Source organism: Ceratosolen solmsi, unplaced genomic scaffold (genome assembly GCF_000503995.2).
Source record: "Ceratosolen solmsi marchali unplaced genomic scaffold, CerSol_1.0 scaffold53, whole genome shotgun sequence".
NCBI lineage: Eukaryota > Metazoa > Arthropoda > Insecta > Hymenoptera > Agaonidae > Ceratosolen > Ceratosolen solmsi.
In genome coordinates this window covers 966,427-984,867 of record NW_011948441.1, presented here as the reverse complement: position 1 = coordinate 984,867, position 18,441 = coordinate 966,427, and the positions used below count along the sequence as shown (strand labels likewise).

The 18,441-nt window shown below is 24.1% G+C and overlaps 2 protein-coding genes across 3 annotated transcripts; both read left to right on the top strand.

Moving 5' to 3' along the window:
* The first annotated feature begins 970 nt into the window (after positions 1–970).
* On the top strand, positions 971–2,939 carry LOC105365679 (trypsin-3-like). 2 transcript variants are annotated; one of them, XM_011503906.1, is made up of 3 exons: positions 971–1,039; positions 1,852–2,191; positions 2,458–2,939. In XM_011503906.1, exons 1-3 carry the CDS (start codon positions 997–999, stop codon positions 2,828–2,830), a joined length of 756 nt encoding a protein of 251 aa, XP_011502208.1. In that variant the 5' UTR covers positions 971–996; the 3' UTR covers positions 2,831–2,939. The 2 variants fall into 2 exon arrangements, with proteins under 2 accessions (XP_011502208.1, XP_011502209.1); XM_011503907.1 differs by lacking the exon at positions 971–1,039 and adding an exon at positions 1,643–1,714.
* A 4,384-nt stretch (positions 2,940–7,323) lies between these two features.
* Positions 7,324–13,063, top strand: LOC105365737 (clotting factor B-like). The gene is made up of 5 exons (XM_011503971.1): positions 7,324–7,420; positions 7,692–8,031; positions 8,149–8,519; positions 11,957–12,293; positions 12,682–13,063. Exons 1-5 carry the CDS (start codon positions 7,378–7,380, stop codon positions 13,058–13,060), a joined length of 1,470 nt encoding a protein of 489 aa, XP_011502273.1. The 5' UTR covers positions 7,324–7,377; the 3' UTR covers positions 13,061–13,063.
* Positions 13,064–18,441: the final 5,378 nt, after the last annotated feature.

Here is an 18,441-nt window from a genome sequence, read left to right as displayed (position 1 = left end):
TTAATTTCCTAATTTTCACATGTGTATTTAAAAAATTACTAATATAAAGTCATAATTAATTAATTATAAAATCACTATTAATTACAAAAGTTATTACTTTAAATTATGATTTGATAATGACAAAATTTATTATTGCAAAAAAATTAGAATCTTTTGCACAATAAATTTATTATCAATAATTGTTGGTGCTTATTTTAAATTAATGCAAATATGTATATCGTACACATTTATATCAGTATATATTATAAATTAAAATAGAGTTAATAGCCATAATACTTTTAAACTTCTGGAAAAAAAGAAAAAGATTTAAAAAAAAGATATATGAATCAAGGGGTTGTGTCAACAAGGACGAGAGTTATTTTTCTTTATATTGATAAATAACTTTACATTGATTATTTATATTAATATGTATTGAACTTTATATTGATATGTAGTTTTTAATGTAAATCTAAATATCATGATTGAATAGTTAAATACTGAAACACAGTATGCAGTATCATACTAATTCTTGTTTCTAAAATTTTCTTTTTAAAAAAATCAGATTTTCATGCCTTACAAAATTTCAATTATATTTTAATCATTTAATTTTTTTTATTTAATGCACTCAAATACATAGTAAAACATTGAACTGAAATTATAAATTAGTTTAAAGATAGTGACTTTAAAAATACATTCGTCACATGTAAACTAGATGATATAAATGTCGGTAGATTTTTTGTTCCTATAAAATTTCTTTTATGATCAAGATATAAAAATTACTAGTTTAAGCCCAATACAAATAATGATGTTTATTGGTTGATTAAAAAATGTAGAAAGTATGAACTTGCAATATAATAAGTAACCATAAATATCATTGTTAACAATGTAATATGGTTTGCTTAAATAATTTGAACGATTTTATCTAATGATTACAAGCTATCTTTATTACATTCATTTTATACAATATAAAATAATATTACTAGAGTACAAATTTGGTAGTATAAAATTTTTTTAAAGATGTTCTTTTCACTAATTACTACTCTAATATTTATTAGTCATGGTAATATTAGAAATATAATTTATTATTATCTGATACTTTATAAAACCATTATTATTAAGGATGCCAATTCAATTATATTCTCTATTAATTGATTTAGAAAGTTGTTATATATTTTTTAAATATTTCTTATTTTTTATTTCAATTTTTACTCGACTTGAAATATCATAAAATGAGATTTATTTTTAATCTAAGCATGCTTTTCGTTGCTTTAAATTAAAAAAAAATAGTTTTCAGAACTTATTCCACTATATATAGAAATTAAACAATTTGTATATACTATATTTCTTACATTTTAATTTAATTTATGTTTTCTAATATAATATTATTAAATATTATTAAAGATTATTAAATATTACGTGATTATTATTTTTATATACAATTACGATAAAGATAAACATGTATTCAACAACTGAATTATTAACTTTTCAAGTAATATTCACATTGAGGCATTGTAACTTTTTTTAATAGCAATTATGAACTTCAATATTTAAAACTATTTCTTGTACTTTATATCATTTAATAGAATAATTCACTAACGCAAATATTTTCTCAAATTACTTAAGAAATTTTCGCTGATTCAATTCCAATAAAATTTTATCCTATAACATAACAAAATTGAGCATATACATTATACCATTGTAAGACGATCCATAACTTATTCTACCTACTTTAAAAGTTAGTTTTAATACTTTTATTATTTTAAATTATTTTTATTGCAAAAATGGTATATCTATTGATAATGTAGTATGGTTATTACAATTTGACCTTAAATAAGGTTACAAACTAAAATATTTTTAAATTTTTCGTCACAGTCCTTCCATCTTACAGTGAGTCATCATTCGAGATGAAAATATCAGGTGGTAATGCAGTGCGAATCAAAGATTATCCATTCCAAGTTTCTTTACTTCACCGAAATAACCAATGGTGCAGCGGCACCATTGTGTCGAAAAGTCACGTCCTTACTGCCGCTCACTGTATAGTTTTTGCGTCATCTTATCTTTATATCCGTGCGGGTAGCTCTTATTGGAATAAAGGTGGAAGTATTCATAGTATAGTATATAATGCTACATATGGTAAAAAACTAAACGAGGACTTGGCCATACTAAGAGTATGGGCTCATTTTAATTTTGACGAGACAAGGCAACCAATATCGTACGTATGTCCTTAATGTTATTTTGGTAGTATTTAAATGTCCGCTATGCAATTATTAATTGTATTATAGTTATATGTACTATGAATGAGAAGGAAAGAAAAGAATATTCCAATGTTATCATTTACACTAATCCAAACTTATGAGCGTTATAATAAATCAGAGATTATAAAAAATTTATGCTTTAGAAATATATAAATTTTCGACTATGAATACGTTAGGTTTATTCGACTATATAAAATTAATTGCAAACTTATTTAATTTTCAGTATATTTTACCGCGATGAAGTCATATCCCCAGGTACGATGGGGACGGTCATCGGTTGGGGTATGACGTCCGAAACAACTTCATCATATCAACTTCAAGCTGTCGAGCTACCTAGTCTGGATAGGAATAAATGTCAGCTAATTTTTAAAGATACCATTATCGGAAAAATTGTGGATGGTGAAATCTGTGTTGGATACATTAATAAAAATAATAAAAATATCTGCCAAGGTGATTCCGGTGGCCCTTTAGTAATTGATCAACGACAAGCTGGTATAGTGTCTATGGGTCGTGGTTGCGGGTATCCAAATTCCCCAGCAATTTTCATCGATACCGCCTATTACAATCAATGGATCTTGGAGCAGATATCGCTATAAAAATGCGTTTAACATGCGCCCAGTTTGACCGTTGTATTGTAGCTTTCTTCATAATATATAGAAATCTATTGATCGTGTAACAATTTAATAAGCAATCATGTCTATAAATTTATTGAAGCTATTATTTAAAATATTGGATGTATATTAAAGTAAAATTATTAAGTATAACAAACGACATATAATAAATTATGAATTTTATAACAATTGCATGTAATGTAGTAAAGATAAATAAGATGTATAATAATATGTATAGAATAGCTATAGCTGAATGTATAATCAATTCAATATAGATAAAATAAAAATAAATAAACCTCTTAATAAACTGAAAATCCGACAATTCTATTAATCAATAAATTATTAGAATTTTATAAGAATATTGCATATATTTCATATGCAACATTTATTTATTAAATATTTTTTGCAATAGATTAAACACTAATCTTTGTAATAAAATTAATAATATTAATGTCAAAATAATATTCTATACTATCAACTGAATTCGAGATACTTTTTATTTTTAATTAATGTATTAATATTATCGAAATAGTATCAAATCTAAAATAATATCAAAAACTAACGTAGACAATTATTGTTTTACCCAACGAATATTTCCAAGTGGATGATGACAAGTCTTCCATCTCATATTCGAAAGTGTTTTCTAAAAATTTATAAATTTCTGCTCTGTAAATAAAAAAATATTTTACCAACAAAAATAAACGTTAAAGTTACAATATCAAATATAAATTAAATACAGGATCTCTTTATTACATTATTTATTATTATATCATAGAAAATCATATGCTATTACAGGAGAAGGTTAATTTTTTTTTTTAAGAGTTTTTGATATTTGTCAGTTATAATTAAGTTTTTCACATTCTATAAAACTAAATATTAATATGCTAATTAAATACTAATTCAATTCAATTACCTATTAAATTTTTATTTTATTTTTTATATATTTTATAATATAATATATATAATATAATATATAATATAATATAATATATCTTTTAACATTCCACTATTTATCATTCGAAATCTTGTAAAATGAAATTTTATATGAAGTAATTTTTTTTTATTAGTGTTAAAAGCAATGCTTATTTAAGCTAATACTTAAGCCACTTTTTGTTATTTTATACTATATTTTATTTAGAATATTTCTCCTTCTAAGGTTATTTCTACCATAATTTAAACTATTAGTATTTTTTCGTAAAGTATATTACATTTATTATATTAATATATTTATACTAATTTTTTATATGAATTCTAATGCGTAAAAATATTTTATTATTCAAAATTTTTTAAATCCTTTATCTTGTTATATTAATTGGTAGGTATAATTTAGATAGAAATAGAGACAATTGTAGGTTACCAATTCAAAAGCTAACCAATTCTAACTGTTCCGTAATCTCAACATCAAGCGAATTTACTTTCAATTTTCGCTAAATATTTGAACGTTTTACAAATCTACGACATCACATGATTCATAGATCTAAACCTTTTTCATATCAAAAATACCGAAAAACACGATAAAAATTTTTATCAAGAGTATCTAAAGGTTGTTATCATTTCCTCCTTTCACATTCCTCAAGATGCATTTTAATTATTTAAAAAATTCGGTCTTAAAACAGCTCACATAATTGCCTCATATTAATATTAACGAAGAAAATACATTACATATAATTATATCACATCTGAATTAAAGAATATTTTTAATAAATTTACTATATTAGGATAATTCTTTTTTCAAAGATATTGTATATATATTTTATATATTGTATACAATATATAAAATAATATAATAAAATCTTTAATTGCGGTTTTTTCTTTTCAATATGAATTCGCTAGTGATGATATTTAAATTTTGAAACTTATATTTTTGTTTTAGATAAAAAATTTTAACTTTGCTTTTATTTGTTTTTCATTCACTGCAGTAATGATGTCATTTCATTTTTGGTGATTTGTCTTTTATCGTATATCACCGCATGTATATAAATTATATAATATCGTGTGTCATAGAAATTTAATGGTAAATTCATCATATGTAAATAAATATATATTTACTTTCTGAATTGTAAATAAATTTTCCGTTATATTTACACTATCCATTTAATTAATTATAATTAATTTTTAAATTTAGCTTTATATGATTCTTACTTTTTCATAGATAATGCGTTAGATATGATTATGCGTTAGATTTTTTGACCGGAATCTACAAGCAAGTGTATTAGAATTTGACTTATATTAATATGTTAATGATATATTAATAATATAAAAATTTTCCGTTATGTATTTTTATGTACTTTCAAAAAGATTAGAATCATCAGTTTCCACGAGTTGCTCCTCTTTAATACTCTTATTAGCAAAAGCTAGTCATTTTATGGAAATTTTTGATTAATTTTTAATGGAAAAAAATCCTTGTTCAAGATATATAATTTTTTTTTATAAAATAATCATGATTTGTGTTATTGAAAACTATATATTTTTTATAATTAATTTAACTATTTTTTTAATAAACTTGTCTGAAAATGAATTTTTATAAATCATTTAGAGGCAATATTCAAATGTATTTTTAATATATATTTTTGTGAATATTTTTATCAATATTTTTTCTATGTTTTTTATATTTCATTTTCTATGTTTAAAACTGGAACTATTGATTTTCATATACTTGAAGATAAATTCATTTCAAATGCTTCATCTAATTTATTAGACAAATATTTGCTTTTTCTTCTAAAAATCTGTACATATGCCGATAATTTAATTTTCTAAAACTTTCCACGCATGTTTGTTTTTTTTTGGCAATGTAAACTTATTGCTTTTATTTACTCATTATTTTAATTTACTCTAATTTTTTCGTCTATTAAGTTGATTACATTTTTAAATGTATTAGTAATTTATGAAAATAATATTTGATAGCTATCGTAATAATTCGATAAAATAAATGAACAAACTAGTCCATAATCTATACATCTCGGTCACGTTCTTAAACTACTCTATTAACTTATTTGGAAATGTTGATGCGTCGCTTCATTTTCCGACTTTATTAAAATTAACTTGAAAGATTCTTTTATTTTCCTTCGTTATTTAATTATTAATTATTGAGCATTTTGTTTCACATTAAATTATTGTAAATTTTTTAAACATTTTGATTTAAATTGCTCTAGAATGGTAAAACATTTTTATCTTAAAAATTTCTTATTTTTATCATCCTATACACGAAACCAAAATGATGATCCATCGTACATTGTTCATTTATGATGCTACGAAACAAACTATATTACATAAATCATTTTTGTTTTATTTTAAGAATTACATGTTTGTATTATAAAGTTAAATAGACATTTATTATCTCTTTCGTTAAACCACGTTTCTTATTTTTTCATAACGAACTAATTAAAAATCTATAATCTGAAAGTTTGTAAAGTTACTGCGATGATTAAATAAATGACAATAAATCATCATTATTATAATTTAGAGCAATAATACAATTTGGAAAGTATATATATAATATTTGGTTAATATATCTACTATAATACTATTATATTTAACTTATTATAATAGATAATTATCTATTCGAAATATTCTATACAATGGCTGAAATATTTATGTAGTAAATATTGAGAATTTGTTTACTTTTCCTAATTATTTCTGGTTTGTTTATGTTTTAAGAAACTACCATAAACTCCATATAAGTCATCAATAATTTATTTACACTAAAATGTTAAACGTTTTAACAATTAGGTTTTTAATAAAAGACATTAATTAAAAACAGTAATATTGTTTAGATTACCAAGTCTTCATTAATAGAAAATACAATAAAGGTTAATCCGGTAAATGAGCAACATGAGATTTGAGATGATTAGTATTTGATAAAACTTACTATTTATAAATAGTCTTTTACATATATTTCATAATTAATAAAAATAAACAATACAGTCTTTTGAGTCTTTACTAAAACTGTTTATCATAATGAATTGACAGGAGAGTAATTTGTACGTACAATATAAAATCTGCTATGAATTATTTTTACGTTTACAATAACTTACTTTCCTCTCTATTTGATTATATTTTGATAGTAATTTATAATAATTAAAATTTTTATAAGTTAATAGTCTTTTAAAAGTTTTGATTTAAACATTTTATGTAATTATTAATAAAATTCAATATTAAAATAATAATAACTTAGATTTAGATTTAGAATTTAGAATTTAGCACATATGCACATATACACTTAACTTATATATGTTTTATTTACTCTTTTTTCCGTCAGGCAAATAAAGATATTTTGTAGATACTACGTTTTATTAAATATGAAAGTTAATTAAATAGAAGCTTTTTACTATCAGTATGTTCACATGCATATATTTCTGTAAATATTGTATTACAAAATAACCAATAAATAATCAAAATTGAATTTTTTATTTATTTTAATAATTAAAACAATATTATCAATCAGCAAATGATTATCTTTATACATTCTTTAGTATATAAGACGTTGATTATTATAATAAATAGTTTGCAGTATATAATTTTTTTTTACGAAGATGTATCTTTTACTATATGTTACTCTTATAAGTATTATTAATGGTAATATTTAAAAATTTAAATTATTGTTTCTTGGTACGTTGTAAGACTAAACTATGTTATGAAATACTTCATTTCGATTAAAAGTTACTTTCACAATAATTAAGTTTATTCTTATAAAAATAATCATTATCTAATATTTAACGCTATTTTTTTCAATATAGTAAAATATTAGAATATAGCCTTACGATAACAAACTTAATTATGAATTATATTTCGTTATTTGAATCGAATTCAGCATTGAAATTAAAATAAAATCATTTCTTCGACACAGCACTTCCTTCACATAGTTATCCACCATTTTTGGTTGATATCGTGGGTGGCAGTATAACGAGAATCGAAGACTATCCATTTCAAGTAGCTGTAATACTCGAAGACAGGCTTTGGTGCGGTGGTACCATAATCTCAAATGAACACGTTCTTACTGCCGCTCACTGCGTCTTTTTTGCTACATCAACACTTTATGTCCGCGCTGGTAGCTCTTATTGGAGTAAAGATGGAAGTCTTCATCGTGTAATATACAACACTACTTATGGTCCACGTCCGAATGAGGACTTGTCAGTAATAAAAGTATCGCCTCCCTTTCATTTTGACGAAACAAGGCAACCAATACCGTACGTATGTCTTTAATGATAACAAATTATGCTTTAGAAATACATAAATTTTCGACTATGAATACGTTAGGTTCATTCGACTATATAAAATTAATTGAAAACTTATTTAATTTACAGATTATTTTACCGCGATGAAGTCATATCCCCAGGTACGATGGGGACGGTCATCGGTTGGGGTATGACGTCCGAAACTTTTATATCGGATCATCTTCGAGTCGTTGATTTGCCTTATGTTGACAAAAAGACTTGCAAAGAACTATACTCAGGTACTATAATTGGTAGAATCATGGACGGTGAGATATGCGCGGGCTACATCGAGGGAAAAAATAAGGATGCTTGCCAAGGTGACTCTGGTGGTCCCTTCATAATTGATGGACGACAAGCTGGTATCATAGCTATGGGAAGAGGTTGCGGGCAACCAAATTCTCCTGGAATTTTCACAGATATTGCCTATTATAACGAATGGATTATGGAACAGATATCACTATAAAAATAGGATCAGCAATTAATAGGTTTGCGATTAGTTGTTTGCATTAATTATTTTATTATATGATTGTTATTATATAATCAAAGAAGTGTATATAAATATATGAAAATGTATAAATACGTAATATTCAATGTATCAAATTTTATGTGATGCATAACAATTACATTTACTAATTAATCAGATTCTATAAAATATATGAATTCTATGAAAACGCTTGTTTTATGGTTGTTCATATCTATATATTGAATTTTTTATATGACAAATAACCTTTACTTCTTAAATAAACAATGCAATTTCATAAATATCATAAGAATATGAAAATTATGTAGAATTTTAGAAAGTTTTTAATGTACCATTTGTATATTCAAATGCAGCTAATATGTAATTATAGAAAATATTAAAATTTTAATTGAACAAAATCTACATATTACTATTTTTATACTTATATTATAAAAGTAAGAATGTAAGAATATATTTATTTGTCGAAGACTTTCATAAAAATGAATGAATATTTAATAAATGCTTCTATGCAGTTTCTTAATCAATAGAATGAAAGAAAGTTATTGACTAATATTCAATATTATTAATTTATTTATGTTAAAATTATTATATAATTTATGAATTCAATTAATTGAATAATATTTTTTTGAATATTTCTAAATCAAGAATACAAGATGTAAGTATGCAATAAGTAAATTATACGCTTTTATTTTTAACGAAATTGTCTATTGTTAACAATAATATGTAATAATTAGTAATTGAACAACAGCAACTAATTAATATTTATGACGTTTAAAATTATCTGATAAATCAGAAAATCAGAAATAATATAAAATTTCATTACTTAATATAATGCATAAATTTTTTATTTTTATTTTTTAAGTTTATATTAGATACACATAATTATATTTTTATTTATTTTGTTTAAAATTTCTCATTTTTACTTGTAAAAAACCTTTATAAATAAACGTTATATAATTAATGCAAAAGATGAAGTAAATTATATTGAACTGTACTTATATTTCTTAAATAAATGATTAAAGCTAATAGTTAGATAAATTCTATAAATTCTTCATTACAAAGCAAATAACAAAAAAATAAAATAAAATTTTCAACAACTAAGAATTTTACAATATATAAAGTATATAAGTATATAAGGAATATAAAGAATATAAAGAATATAAAGTCTCGCGTATTAAATTTTGAAACATGGTAAAATATTTTTTTCGTATGTACTTTCATTTCACCTATAAATTAGAAAATTAGAATAATGAATAATAATGTTGCTAAATACCGAAAATTATAGTTATGTTTTAATATAAAATAAACAAATATGACTGTATAAATCTCCTAATATCAGTTCATAAATGCTACATACTGGTATCAATTAAAATAGTTGCACTTGAAAAAAAATTTAATTCTTCATGACTCGGAATGACCCGGCAAATACTTTATTACAAAGTACTCATAAACAAACGGACAACACGAAATGTTAATAAATGTATGGGACGTCAAAAATGGAAGAAATCATGCCATGACAAAGAGATGTGATTACCCCATAACTGATATCAATATGCAATTGTATGTATAATTAATAAATTACACGTATACGAAATAAAGGCTTGAATGTGATCTAAAAGAAATAGATATGTCTCGATATAAAACGTTATTATAAAAATTTCTTAAAGATTAATATATATATATATATTGTTAATTGTGTTAAATTGTATTAAATATAAACACAGTAAATATTTTAAACAAATTTGTTTAATATATTGTAGAATTTTCTAAATGAAATAAAACATCACGTTTAAAATATTACTATATCTATATTTATTACATAAATCGTATACACGTTTGGTCGATAAATTATAAAGTTGAATTTAATAAATCATACTAATTATTATTTTCTATTTTATTTTCCTAAAATTATTTCTCAATTTTATTTTACAATTATACGTAACAACAAGAAGTCTTTCATATTGTTCAAATTGTTTAAGACCTTACAAATGGAAAGATAAAATTCAACATCAAAGCATTTATTACATCACATAAATGATTTTTTTAGCATGCCTTAATAAATCGTTTTTTTTTATATAACATTGTTTAAACGCCACGATAATAAGATAATTAAGGCAAATTCAAGTTGTGAAACGTATAATTTATTATTGAAGAATTTAATTTGTAAACTAAGATTTTAAATGTATTTTGTTTGTGTAATGAAATTATCTCGGTACAAACCATAAATTCATTTCGTAATTAATCAACATAAATCTTATATATTAAAATGAATCTTATGATATATTCTTATGATATATAATATATTCTTCTAATATCAAACTATTTTCGAATAATCATTGTATATTTTATTTTTTTACAATATTGACTAATGCAAATTAACGATTATAAAAACGTAGTATAAATACACGAATCAAATTCGTATGCATACTAATATATATATATATATATATTTATATATTTGTAAAATGTACTTTAAATTTAATAATGTCAATTTTGTGAGATATATATGTTATACAATATTTACAATTTTATATCAAGTATCTGCACAATTGTGACTCAATTTTATATTACACTTTACAGGTAATTAATTATACTTATTGCAAAAAGAAAGATAAGTTTAAATTACTTTTTTGATATATCATTGTTTATTTAAGAATAATGAAAATGCTTTATCAGTGATAAATACGCTATCTAAATGAGACTATTTTTCTGAAATATAAGATAGATTTTTTTGTATAGTAAACTCAGTTAATCTACGATGTACAACTTTTTATTTGTAGCTTTTGCTCTCGTTAGCAATGGTAAGCTTTAACATTATTTTATGCGTAAACTTAAGTTAATACAAAAATATAATAGTTGCTTAAATAATAGATGTAATTGGATAATATTAAATGCATAACTTTTGTTTTATAAACGTCTAAAATTATTATGTTACTTTTGTCTAATTTAATATTAATCAAATCTTAATTTATTATAATATAATTAAATAACTCGTATTAATATTATTTATATGAAATCGAGATATAATGTATAATTTCAATTTACTACGTATTTCAATAATAAAATTATATATAAAATTTTATTAAAAAGTTAAGATTTCAACATGTTGTGAAAATGTTTACTTTATTATATATTGCTAACTAAATTTTAGTAATAAAATTTTTCTAATACTATATAAAATTTATATTTTAATTAAGTTTGAGCATTCGATATAAGAATTATAATTAATACAATTATAAGAATCTAATTTACAAAACATTCAAGTCAATGATTACCGTAAAATATAATAACATAAACTTAAATATCCGATACTCAACTAAAAAGCGCTTATAAACTCAATTCATTTATGAAATATCTTTGAATAAATATCAGGAGATACGTAATGTGGAAATTAAATGAAAATGTTGTTTTATACAGTCTATACGTTTTCGGATAACCCATCGGTGAATCCAAATATTATCGGAGGCGTGAGAGTCCCGATTCAGCATTTTCCTTACACAGTGAGCATTTTGGATCAGAAGGGACTCTGGTGCAGTGGAAGTATAATTACAGTATTCCATGTTCTGACCGGAAGCTACTGCGTTTATTTTGCGAAAACGTCGTCTCTCATAGTCCACGCAGGTACTTCCTATTGGAGGAGAGGAGGGAGTTATCACCATGTCATACATAATTCGACCATAAATCCAAATATCGATATCGCTATCTTGATTGTCAAGGAACCTTTCGAGTTCGACGAAACGCGTCGACCTATCGGGTAAGTCTATATATATATATATATATATATATATATACTCTTTTTATTAATATAATTAAAGAACGAGTAATTTTCAATGCAATTGAATATGAGATGAGAAGAATAAGTTCCAATCCGTTTGTTCTTTTCAAATGAATCTTTGAATACTTGTTTATAATTATGGAATCTCTATGTTGATATAATATAGGATGCTTAAAATAAAACTAATAAATACTAGGTAGTTTTGTATTTATAAAGTAAAGTACATTAAAATTAGTATAATATAAATTATGCAATTAAATATTTGTCATAAACTTCATTCACTTTAGTTAATTATATAGAAACAGACAAATCTCTTAATGAAAAAATTAAAAATATTTATAGTAATATTAATCTTTTGCTTTAACAGAATGTTCTCAAAATATGATATGATTAATCGTGGGATGCTGGGAATCCTCACCAGTTGGAGTAATACAAGAATTAATCTGAAATCAGAAAATTCAGACCAATTAAGAGCAGTAAGCGTGCCAATCGTTGAGTACAGTGTTTGTAACGATATATACACTAAACTTGGAGGCCAACCAATTAGAAGTGATCAGCTATGCGCGGGTACTCCAGATAAGGGTACTGACCCCTGTCAGGGTGATTCTGGTGCTCCACTGGTTATTAACAATCGTCTAGTTGGTATCGTTTCGACGAGCTACGGGTGTGGACAAGAAGATGCTCCGGGAGTTTACACTATTGTCAGCTACTATAGCAAATGGATCTATGAACAAATTTCAACTTAGGAAGACTACGACTATTGATCATAATGTTAATCAAAGTACTAGAATGAGATATTTTTTTCATCTTCTTTGAATAACGTTTAATAATTTTACAAATTCCTAGGATAAAATAAAATATCAATTAGTAGACATAACATTTTAAATTGGAAATAAATAGATTAATAAGCAATATAAAAATCTTTTCTTATAATATCAGCATACTTATATAATGAATTATTATACAATCTCAGGGAATTTTCTAGATATTAGGCTATACTCTATTTGTTACTTTTATTCAATAATTATAAATTCTTACGCATTAAATTATGATAAGTATTGAATTTGTTAATCTGTATTGATGTTAACTATTATTAAATAACTACATTAATTTATATATCCCTTCTGCGATTTTTATTCAGCGAATTTTCCTCTTATATTAAAAAGACTCATAGAACGATCAATTGTTTAATTTGAAAATAAAGTATTAATAAAAATCGAATTTGCAGCTTTATGAGATTATTTTAATATAATACCTTTACTATAATACCTATAATCTGTTATTTTAGATTAAATGTTTACAATCTATACATTAAGTATTAATTAACCCATTATTATCGAATTATTTTTTATATTTAACATCCAAAATTAAATTTATTTTTTAAATTACATATTTATTCATGAAAATTATCATTACTTATAAATATAAATTTGTACCATCTTTTCTTTCTTTAAATATATATATATATATATATATATATATATATAACAATTAAAACTAAACTTTAAAAATTCAATTCAAATTAACTAGATTTTGTAATTGCACTCATGATCCAATTGTAGTAGTATGCGACATTGGTATAAACACGAGGATACTTTGGCAATCCGCAACCAATTCCCCATGCTATTACACATTATTACTATTGCAAATTTTGCGGTCGACAATCGGTAAAATCATTGCCATCAATTAGTTCGACACATCGGTACTATGAGTAAGACTCCATCGACTAACGACTACCATTGTACGAGGCTTTGCAACTTCGTAATAGTAATGAACAGCCTGTAAAAATTAATACTTTTATTACATTTATCTTGTTATTTTTATTATAACATCTGCTCTGATATTTTAAACCCTAAAATTATATTCCTTATATGGGACGATATAGAAAGAATCGATCGATAAGAATAATATACACAGAAGTATTAGTTGTATATTTTTAAAAACAATTTTCGTCACGTCTCGGTTAAAACAAATTTTAACTCGTGTAATATAACTGTTAAATCTAGACTATCATTACAAAATACTTCCCTCAACATAGCATGGAAGAAATTGATAGATAAGTTTGATAGTCCTAGATTAGCAGTCAATCCACATTTACAAAAAATGCTGAAAACCACTCCATCTAGAAAGAGATCAGCCATCGAATTGGACGAGATGATAAATTATGTGGGAGACATCATCGAGGGACTCAATCTCTTTGAAATACAAAACCCATGGGAGGCATTAGGAGTGCATCAGATTATAAAGCAGCAAGATGAGCAAACACGAACAGAATGGGAAAGATCACTAGGGAACTCAAAGATTTATCCTTCCTTTGCTCAACTAAGAACTTACTTTGCTGCACAAGTAACAGCATTAGAAAATGCTTGTGGAGTCGAAGGGAACGAACTAAAACCTCAAGGCAAATTAAAACCCAAGGGGAAACTAAAGGTTAAGGCGTTCCACACCAGCACAAGGGAGGATACTGAGAAAGTCCCATTCAACAAAACTTGTCAATACTGCAAAAAGGAACACCGTTTGTATAGTTGCAATTACTTCAAGGAATTACCAATCGACCAACGATGGACATTCGTAAGAAATAATAACATATGTATCAACTGTTTACAAGGTCATAAGGGCCACTGCATGAGTAAGATGTGTTGCAATAAGTGCAATAAACGATACCATTCCATACTACACAACAATCAATTAGCAAGCTCAAATGAGAAGGAGGAGGAGAAGCCCATTATTTGACAAGACGAGTTCACGGTCAGACGACCAACTTCATACCACGAAAGGGCCGGACTACCAAGCACGCGCTCCCGGACATTTGGAGCGTGAATAATGGTAAATTACTCATCTCCATGGATCTGATCAAGGCCACTGTATCGCTATGAGTACACAAGTATGTGAGACCTAAATAATTGCCAGTCAACACAAAACTAGCACGACGCTATTATTAATATCACATCACACTCGCTAATAAGGAGTGTGCATAATCAATTGCTGATCATTACAAAATCAACATCAACATCACGATATCAAGGAGCATCTTGTGTAGTGAAACATCCATCATAAGAAACGTTCCAAGCAATCGCATCTTCACATTAGACTCAAGATGATTCCAATACACGAATATATAATTGTATTATAAATTGTAAAATAAATCATATATTCATCATAACTCACGGCATTTCTACAGCCCTTCCACTTAACTCCTTCCCGAGCATTTGCCAGGGCGGGCGGCAAACTAAACTATTGAAGCATTGGCAGTTCGAGCCAGGAAATCTATACCATTTTCGAACAGTAACATATAAAAGTTAATATTTATTTTGCTTTGTAATATGTATTAATAATTCTTATCGTTTATTGGTTTGAAACTATAAATAAATATACAGTTTTAGATGCTTCTCTGTTACATATATAATTTTCATATAAGTTATATATAAAAGTATAGTGCAAATAAATATTAAAAGCTAGTAATATTTACAATAATTCTATTTCCAGAAATATTGTATACTTGTACATATTTTAATGTATTCTATCGTGAGTAAAAATCAATTTTTCTAACAAAACTATAATAATAAATAATAAAATTAGTTTCTATTATTTTATTGCTATATTATTTAGTGCTTATAAGAAACATAAGATTCAGTATCATTAATATATCATGTAATATATAGTAATCATATGGAAATACCTTTTTAATCTATGTTCGAAAATATCATATATGTAAAATCAATACTGATAACTTCGAAGTAATAATCCAAGATTACCCAAAAATCATTTGATTTAATATTTAATGTAAAGTTTAATACTTGACTCTTGTTACATGTATTATATGTATTTCGAACTATTTAAATACTTACGGTATTGGTTGGCGGACCTCATTGAGAACAAATGGTACTTTCACTCGCATTACTGAAATATCGTGAGACTTTTCTCTGCCATTAATGTGATAATGCTCCACCTGGTGCAAACTTCCATTTTTCGCCCAAAATCAAGAGCTAGCTCGGATAACTAATTTTTCTGTCGTACTTCTTATACAATGAGTAGCGCTAAGAATCCATTTAGTCGTTACTATGCTGCCACCGCAAAGTATAGTATTGTTTTGCAATACAGCCACCTGATATGAAAAATTACAAATATCGACAAAGGTACCACGGACAATATTCACTGATTTTCCCTTAACTGAAAAAATGCGTCCTATACAAAATCAAGCATCTACTACTTTCATTTTTACTTTTTTATTGTTACATATATATTTAATAAATGAGAAATAATACAGTATTCTGCATAAATTTGATAAACAGTGTCTTATAATGATTGCAAATATTTTTGAAACCACGTTTTTATTTAAAAAAAAAAAAAAATTTAAATATTGTCATATTAATTTTAAATTAATAAAATAGAATGCAATTTTATGTAACAATCTGGAGATGTAAAGTAATATAGAAAAGCTTATTTATTTTACTTACACAATTAATTCATGATATTCAATTAATTTTATTATATTAATCGAGACTTTTGATATTTCAATGCTAAATAAAACTATTTTTAATGTGTTTACATTAATTTCGTTTTTACTAAATCATTGAAATATATTATTTAATATGTAAATCTGGAAAAAATCTTCTATTTATTATAGAACTTACTAGTATTACAATAATTTGAAATTAAAATTAAAATAAATAGATTTTTATATACTAATTATTTATTAATCATTAATTTAAAATAGATATTAATTTTTTTTTAACATCTATATGTTAATGCAGCAAGTTTGAAGTTAATTATTACAAAAGTATTATAAAACATATATACGACCATATGGAAAAATTAAAAAATTTCACTATCACCTTTCGTTTATTATGTTTTCAAAATTGTTTTATTCTAATTAATGCAAAAGTAAATTTAAATAAATATTTATTTTTTTGCTTAGACCTACTACTTAATTTGATTTACTAAAACCTAATTGATTCTCACAATTAAGTAATTTATTTCATTTATGTATTGATCAAATATTAGTTTATTGAAATATATTTTTAATTATTTAAGTATATAAACTAATGTATATTTAATAAATGCTATAGAATTATTGTTTTAGTACACGTAATAAAATTATTAATGAACAGTTTTGAGAATAAAATTTAAATAATATTATGTTGAACATGAAAGAATTTTTTAAATATATTTAGAAATGATATTTTAAATTCGAAAATCTTACCATAAATAGTAATAATAATACAAGTGTTGCTAAAAATAAGAATTGAAACATTTTTAATGAATTTATTGTACTGTGTAGAGTAAGATTTAGAATAATTTATAATTAATGAAACTTCATATTCGTTAGATTATTGGATTCAGTACTGCTATTATTTTATGGCTATGTGATTTATAAGATTCTAAATTGACTTTTTAATTTAATTATCACCTACTTCCTGTTATAATATATGACTACATGTGTATTAATTTAAATTAGGGATTAGTTTACTTGAATTTTAACAATTAATTTTATATTTTAAAGGTCATTTTATTTTGATAACGACTATACTTTAGAAAAATTACTGTAGAATATATTATTTTTTCATAAACGAGTTCAAAGTTATTTAATAATGAATAAATACATCTTATCTATGTTTCCTCTAAGAATTGTGTTTGAAATATTTATTAAATCATTCATTATGAAGACATGCTTATGACAGCTTTTCACTTTTATGTAAATAAACTTTCATTTTACATTGCCATCACTTGTAAACTATCATAATCGAATGTAGTGTTAAGTTAATTAAGTTAACGCATATATTCTTTCGAGATTACCAAATTTTGATATTTAAGTTTTTCAACGTTTTCTTAATTGCTAAGGTGAATTAAAATTTGACAATGAATATATAAAATTAGGAATTGATTAAAATTTATTGTTATTATAAATTTATTAATAATATTAAAAATATTCTTCACCTAAAATTTTATTCTTTTAAAAATAATTCTGGATCAATAAATTTGATTCTCAATTAGATTAATTATAGATGAATTCTTTTCTCATTGTAACCTCTACATGTATGATTTATGTTAATTTTATTAACCTATTACGAATTATTAATATCAGTATTTTATACATTTTATTTTAATAAATTAAAAATTGTTAGAT

Bases quoted from the DNA above. Each gene is read 5' to 3' on its own strand.
- LOC105365679 (XM_011503906.1), top strand. From the start codon at position 997: ATGTTCTTTTCACTAATTACTACTCTAATATTTATTAGTCATG. The intron at 1,040-1,851 runs GTAATATTAGAA...TTTTCGTCACAG, and splicing joins TCTAATATTTATTAGTCATG to TCCTTCCATCTTACAGTGAG. The intron at 2,192-2,457 runs GTACGTATGTCC...TTTAATTTTCAG, and splicing joins GAGACAAGGCAACCAATATC to TATATTTTACCGCGATGAAG.
- LOC105365737 (XM_011503971.1), top strand. From the start codon at position 7,378: ATGTATCTTTTACTATATGTTACTCTTATAAGTATTATTAATG. The intron at 8,520-11,956 runs AAAAATAGGATC...TGTTTTATACAG, and splicing joins TATGGAACAGATATCACTAT to TCTATACGTTTTCGGATAAC. The intron at 12,294-12,681 runs GTAAGTCTATAT...TTGCTTTAACAG, and splicing joins GAAACGCGTCGACCTATCGG to AATGTTCTCAAAATATGATA.